At 38.4% G+C, this 7643-nt stretch overlaps 1 protein-coding gene across 1 annotated transcript; it reads left to right on the top strand.

The window, feature by feature from the left end:
* The first annotated feature begins 293 nt into the window (after positions 1 to 293).
* Positions 294 to 1301, top strand: LOC147376789 (olfactory receptor 10X1-like). Its single transcript, XM_086394081.1, has one exon. It carries the CDS (start codon positions 330 to 332, stop codon positions 1299 to 1301), a length of 972 nt encoding a protein of 323 aa, XP_086250207.1. The 5' UTR covers positions 294 to 329.
* The last annotated feature ends 6342 nt before the right edge of the window (positions 1302 to 7643 follow it).

Here is a 7643-nt window from a genome sequence, read left to right as displayed (position 1 = left end):
TCCTTCGTCCAGGAAGATTCCACATACCACAGGGAAAATAAACCCATGTGCCACAACTACTGAACATATGCCCTAGATCCTGCATGCCACAACAAGACAAGGCACCACAATGAGAAGTCCGTGCGTGCAACTAGAGAGTAGTCGCTGCTCGCTGCAACTAAAAAAATCCCATGTGCGACAATGAAGACCCAGCATGAACAAACATAAACAAAAAAAATGATTTTTTAAAAAATTGAAAATTTCACTATTTATCTATTTAAACCATTTCAAAAAATAATGGAAAGTTTAGTATTTATTTGTCTTTCTTTCATATTTCAGAAAATTCAACAATGAAGATCAATCAGACAGTCCTGAAAGAGTTCATTCTTGTTGGCTTTTCTGTTTACCCACATGCACAGACATTCCTCTTTGTGGTTTTCTTTTGCCTCTACCTTCTCACCCTCACAGGTAACCTGACCATCATGAGTCTTACTTGGGTGGACAGACATCTCCACACACCCATGTACCTCTTCCTTGGTGCACTCTCTTTCTCTGAGACCTGCTACACTCTGACCATTATCCCCAGGATGCTGGCAGATCTCCTGGCCAAGAAAAGAAGCATTTCAGTCATAGGTTGTGCCTTGCAGATGTATTTCTTCTTGGGACTTGGTGGCACTCACTGTATCCTTCTCACTTTGATGGGATATGATCGCTTCCTGGCCATCTGCAACCCTCTCAGATATCCTTTGCTTATGACCAATATGGCATGTGGAAAACTTGTGGTCTCTGCTTGGGCTGCTGGCTTCTTTATTTCTGTGACAGAGATTGCGTTGATATTCAGGGGCTCTTTCTGCAGTCCCAATCTTGTAGAACACTTCTTCTGTCATATGAGGGCTATTGTGAGGCTGTCCTGTCTAGACAGCGAACTCACAGAATTCATTGTAACAGCAATCTCAGTGTCAGGCTTGATGGGCACCTTTCTGCTCATTATCCTCACTTACATTTTCATTCTTTCCACTGTCCTCAAGATCCCGTCAGCTGAGGGCAAGCAGAAGGCATTTTCTACCTGTGCCTCCCACCTCACAGTGGTCATCATCCACTTTGGTTTTGCATCTATTGTGTATCTGAAGCCAGAAGCATCAGGGGGAGATGACACAGTGATCGCAGTTCCTTACACTGTCCTCACTCCTTTCCTCAGCCCTCTCATTTTTAGCCTCAGGAATAAGGACATGAAGAATGCTTTCAGAAAGGCCCTTGGAAAGACACATTTCTTGAATAAGCAATCTTGGATTATGGAAGATTATGAGAACATACATAACTGAATGTTCTCATAAATCAGGAGGCATTTACCCTGTGACATGTGAAATCTGTACCATTTACCTTTTTCCAGAGGTTGACGTATGGGGATCAAATGACTGAGTCTGGGACCTATGCCTTGACAAGCACTTACTTGGCCTGAAAGAAAGGTGTCCAATGACTTCTATTCTCCGTCCCTGCAGATTTTAGGCTTCTATCAATGAATCTCTGGGTGCACTTCACTTTTGATGCAATGAGGAAAGCAAGATTATGGAAAGAAAAAAAGCAAAACCTTTGACCATTTCACTAAAAGAAATGCTTTTAGAGAGCTAGAGATGTAAAAGTTGAAGAATTTTTCTAGGTAATATTGTAAGGAACTGATTTGTTCCTTCAGGATATAAACCATTTCTGATATGAGCTATAGTACGTATAAATATTCAACTATGTGTAAATATATATATTTGTTAAGTTCCATGCCAAACTATTAATGATTTTTAATAACTTTGTTCACGATTGTGTCCATCAGAATTAGATACTAGATTCTAACTACACAGGATGTTTTGGAACAATGATTCAAATAAGTAAATTGGACAGTAAAGTCTATATGTTCTAAGTCTATGGGAACCTGTCAAAGCCTGAATATAAACTCTACTTTCTTTATGAAGAGGGCGTTAAACAGCTAACCTTAAAAAAATGCCTCAATATTAAGTGGTTTAACAACAAAAAAGTGTTTTTGAATAATTTTGGCAGACTATAGGTAATGAAGGTAAAAAGGCATACACAGAACCAAACACTTATTTTACCTAGAGGAAAATAAATATTGTATAGGTTATATATCACAGAGAAGTTTTTAGTAATCTTAGTGAAATTCCCAACATACAAGCTTAAGAATTTTCTGAATCCTTTCTCAGTTCTGCTGCTAACATGTCCTCTCATGAAGGATACAATTACTATACAAAGGATCGGTGTATATAAAATATATAAAGCCTTTGGAATAGTTTCTGACCTACATTATTTATGTGAATGTTCTAAAGATAAGTAAGATAATGGGTGAAAATTATTATGCCCTTACCCCAACTCAGGTTATCTATTGCTGTGACTGTTTTCTTCCCTGGGACTATTTTTGTAATACACATGCAGGCAGAATATTTGCCCTTTACATTTGTGCTTATTGCTTTAGTAGTATTTCTCTCCATTCCTAAAAATTAAAACCTAGAAAATATCTAAATGTTTAGAAGTCAAGAAACACATTTCTAAATAAAAAGTAAATCAATCAAGAAATCCCATGAATATTAGAAAAAATATTTGAACTGGAGGAAATAAAAATACTTCAAGTCAAAGCTTGTGGATGTAGCTTTTCAGTGCTTGGATGAAATATATAGCATTCAAAATATATAGCATTTAAAATGTTCATAGGTTGAATATTTATAAGATAAGCATTCATCTTTAAAATTTAGTAATAGCTAAGCACAAAAAGACTGTGAAAAATAATATTCCTTGATGAAATTTATGAATAAATAAAAACAGAAGACACAAACAATCTTAAGAATTGAAATCTGGATGTTTCTCAGATAGACATTAAAGATAAGAGAATTCTGTACATTATGTTATGTTCATAACATAATTTGAGAATTTAAACAAAGTGGGAAAAATCCTATAAAATACATACTAAAACTGACATAAGAAGAAAAAGTTATTTAATTCTCAAGAAAATGAATTTTAATTAACATTTCTTGTGAGTTCTGCCCTAAGGCCACAGGTGCAAGGCCTTCCATCAAGGTCACAGAAGTAGAGCCCAGAACCAAGGATTATGTCTGGAACTGACTCACAGCCTCTGTAAATGTTGCCGAAAGACCCCCTCATCATCAACAGCAAGCTTCCTGACTCCAAATTAGCAAATGTGCCCACCCCAGTAGTCACCCAATAGTCCCCTAACCAGTCATCTAATGCCAGTCTCCCACCAGGAACTTTCTTTGCCTTGAGGCTATACAAATTGGCATTGCAGTTGGATTCTTTACCAGGTGAGCCCCCAGGGAAGCCCAAGAATACTGGAGTGGGTAGCCTACTCGTTCTCAAGTGAATCTTCCCAATCCGGAATCAAACCAAGGTCTCCTACATTGCAGGTGGATTCTTTACCAACTGAGCTATCAGGGAAGCCCCCAAGTTGGATACTGACCCACAAACAGTGTCAGCTTTCCTTGGTCTATCAGGAAGTGTTGACCCACTGGACTCACAGTGCCCATATTATCTCTGTTCTTTGTTCTTAATAAACTGATTCCTTACTGAAATACTCTGTGTCTGGAAATTGTTCTCCAACCCATTTTCAAACTGCCCCAATACTTATCACATTAAGTATCTGGGTCCTTTAATGTCACTGATAGATTCTGCCAAACTCTCAAAGTGGAAATTGCTCCAAACTGCACAAAGAGATTACATGGAATAGATAAGAATAAATACCCTCAACTCATTTTTTTTTTTTTTTTTGGCTCAGTTCAGTTCAGTAACTCAGTCATGTCCGACTCTTTGCAACCCCATGAATCGCAGCACGCTAGGCCTCCTTGTCTATCACTAACTCCCAGAGTCTACCCAAACCCATGTCCATCGAGTTGGTGATGCCATCCAGCAATCTCATCCTCTGTCGTCCCCTTCTCCTCCTGCCCCCAATCCCTCCTAGCATTAGGGTCTTTTCCAATGAGTCAACTCTTTGCGTGAGGTAGCCAAAGTATTGGAGTTTCAGCTTCAGCATCAGTCCTTCCAATGAACACCCAGGATTGATCTCCTTTAGGATGGACTGGTTGGATCTCCTTGCAGTCCAAAGGACTCTCAAGAGTCTTCTCCAACACCACAGTTCAAAAGCATCAATTCTTTGGTGCTCAGCTTTCTTCACAGTCCAACTCTCACATCCATACATGACCACTGGAAAAACCATAGCCTTGACTAGATGGACCTTTGTTGGCAAAGTAATGTCTCTGCTTTTGAATATGCTATCTAGGTTGGTCATAACTTTCCTTCAAAGGAGTAAGTGTTTTTTAATTTCATGGCTGCAATCACCATCTGCAGTGATTTTGGAGCCCCCCAAAATAAAGTCTGACACTGTTTCCACTGTTTTCCCATGTATCTGCCATGAAGTGATGGGACCAGATGCCCTGATCTTAGTTTTCTGAATGTTGAGCTTTAAGCCAAATTTTCCACTCTCCTCCTTCACTTTCATCAAGAGGTTCTTCAATTTCTTTTTTTTTCTTCTTTTTGAATTATTATTATTTTTTAAAATTTTATTTTATTTTTAAACTTTACAAATTGTATTAGTTTTGCCAAATATCAAAATGAATCCACCACAGGTATACATGTGTTCCCCATCCTGAACCTTCCTCCCTCCTCCTCCCCATCCCATCCCTCCGGGTCATCCCACTGCACCAGCCCCAAGCATCCAGTATCGTGCATCGAACCTGGACTGGCAACTCATTTCATACATGATATTATACATGTTTCAATGCCATTCTCCCAAAGCTTCCCACCCTCTCCCTCTCCCACAGAGTCCATAAGACTGTTCTATGGACAGTGTCTATTTTGCTGTCTCGTACACAGGGTTATTGTTATCATCTTTCTAAATTCCATATATATGTGTTAGTATACTGTATTGGTGTTTTTCTTTCTGGCTTACTTCACTCTGTATAATAGGCTCCAGTTTCATCCACCTCATTAGAACTGATTCAAATGTATTCTTTTTAATGGCTGAATAATACTCCATTGTGTATATGTACCACAGCTTTCTTATCCATTCATCTGCTGATGGACATCTAGGTTGCTTCCATGTCCTGGCTATTATAAACAGTGCTGCGATGAACATCGGGGTACACATGTCTCTTTCCCTTCTGGTTTCCTCAGTGTGTATGCCCAGCAGTGGGATTGCTGGGTCATATGGCAGTTCTATTTCCAGTTTTTTAAGGAATCTCCACACTGTTCTCCATAGTGGCTGTACTAGTTTGCATTCCCACCAACAGTGTAAGAGGGTTCCCTTTTCTCCACACCCTCTCCAGCATTTATTGCTTGTAGACTTTTGGATCGCAGCCATTCTGACTGGTGTGAAATGGTATCTCATAGTGGTTTTGATTTGCATTTCTCTAATAATAAGTGATGTTGAGCATCTTTTCATGTGTTTGTTAGCCATCTGTATGTCTTCTTTGGAGAAATGTCTATTTAGTTCTTTGGCCCATTTTTTGTTGGGTCATTTATTTTTCTGGAGTTGAGCTGTAGGAGTTGCTTGTATATTTTTGAGATTAGTTATTTGTCTGTTGCTTCATTTGCTATTATTTTCTCCCATTCTTAAGGCTGCCTTTTCACCTTGCTAATAGTTTCCTTTGATGTGCAGAAGCTTTTGATTTTAATTAGGTCCCATTTGTTTATTTTTGTTTTTATTTCCAATATTCTGGGAGGTGGGTCATAGAGGATCCTGCTGTGATGTATGTCAGAGAGTGTTTTGCCTATGTTCTCCTCTAGGAGTTTTATAGTTTCTGGTCTTATGTTGAGATCTTTAATCCATTTTGAGTTTATTTTTGTATATGGTGTTAGAAAGTGTTCTAGTTTCATTCTTTTACAAGTGGTTGACCAGATTTCCCAGCACCACTTGTTAAAGAGATTGTCTTTAATCCACTGTATATTCTTGCCTCCTTTGTCAAAAATAAGGTATCCATATGTGTGTGGATTTATCTCTGGGCTTTCTATTTCGTTCTGTTGATCAATATTTCTGTCTTTGTGCCAGTACCATACTGTCTTGATGACTGTGGCTTTGTAGTAGAGCCTGAAGTCAGGTAGGTTGATTCCTCCAGTTCCATTCTTCTTTCTCAAGATAGCTTTGGCTATTCAAGGTTTGTTGTATTTCCATATAAATTGTGAAATTGTTCTAGCTCTGTGAAGAATACCGTTGGTAGCTTGATAGGGATTGCATTGAATCTATAAATTGCTTTGGGTAGTATACTCATTTTCACTATATTGATTCTTCCAATCCATGAACATGGTATATTTCTCCATCTATTAGTGTCCTCTTTGATTTCTTTCACCAGTGTTTTATAGTTTTCTATGTATAGGTCTTTAGTTTCTCTAGGTAGATATATTCCTAAGTATTTTATTCTTTCCGTTGCAATGGTGAATGGAATTGTTTCCTTAATTTCTCTTTCTGTTTTCTCATTATTAGTGTATAGGAATGCAAAGGATTTCTGTGTGTTGATTTTATATCCTGCAACTTTACTATAATCATTGATTAGTTCTAGTAATTTTCTGGTGGAGTCTTTAGGGTTTTCTATGTAGAGGATCATGTCATCTGCAAATAGTGAGAGTTTTACTTCTTCTTTTCCAATTTGGATTCCTTTTATTTCTTTTTCTGCTCTGACTGCTGTGGCCAAAACTTCCAATACTATGTTGAATAGTAGTGGTGAAAGTGGGCACCCTTGTCTTGTTCCTGACTTTAGAGGGAATGCTTTCAATTTTTCACCATTGAGGATAATGTTTGCTGTGGGTTTGTCATATATAGCTTTTATTATGTTGAGGTATGTTCCTTCTATTCCTGCTTTCTGAAGAGTTTTTATCATAAATGGATGTTGAATTTTGTCAAAGGCTTTCTCTGCATCTATTGAGATAATCATATGGTTTTTATATCCCAGGGATGCAAGGTTCTTCAATTTCTGCAGTAAGGGTGGTGTCATCTGCATATCTGAGGTTATTGATATTTCTCCCCACAATCTTGATTCCGGCTTGTGCTTCTCCCAGCCCAGAATTTTTCATGATATACTTTGCATATAAGTTAAATAAGCAGGGTGACAATATACAGTCTTGACGTACTCCTTTTCCTATTTGGAACCAGTCTGTTGTTCCATGTCCAGTTCTAGCCTTTGCTTCCTGACCTGCATATAGGTTTCTTAAGAGACAGGTCAGATGGTCTGGTATTCCCATCTCTTTCAGAATTTTCCACAGTTTATTGTGATCCACACAGTCAAAGGCTTTGGCATAGTCAATAAAGCAGAAGTAGATGTTTTTCTGGAACTCTCTTGGTTTTTCTGTGATTCAGCAGATGTTGGCAATTTGATCTCTGGTTCCTCTGCCTTTTCTAGAACCAGCTTGAGCCTTTTTTTTTTTTTTTTTTTTGGCTAGTATAAACCATATACTGGGGCTTCCCTGGTGGCTCAGTCAGTAAGAAATCCACATGCAATGCAAGAGACCCAGATTTGATCCCCTGGAAAAGGAAAAGGCAACCCACTCCAGTATTCTTACTTGAGAAATCCCATGGACAAAGGAGCCTGGTGGTTTACAGTCCATGCAGTTGCAAGAGTTGTACATAACTTTGCAACTAAACCACCACCAAACCATACACTATA

The sequence above is a fragment of the Bos grunniens genome, chromosome 3, assembly GCF_055505025.1.
Source record: "Bos grunniens cultivar Pamir isolate PY7600 chromosome 3, Bosgru_T2T1.0, whole genome shotgun sequence".
Lineage (NCBI taxonomy): Eukaryota > Metazoa > Chordata > Mammalia > Artiodactyla > Bovidae > Bos > Bos grunniens.
The sequence above is the reverse complement of the archived record's forward strand: the minus strand, read 5'-3'. Positions and strand labels throughout refer to the sequence as shown.

Bases quoted from the DNA above. Each gene is read 5' to 3' on its own strand.
- LOC147376789 (XM_086394081.1), top strand. From the start codon at position 330: ATGAAGATCAATCAGACAGTCCTGAAAGAGTTCATTCTTGTTGGCTTT.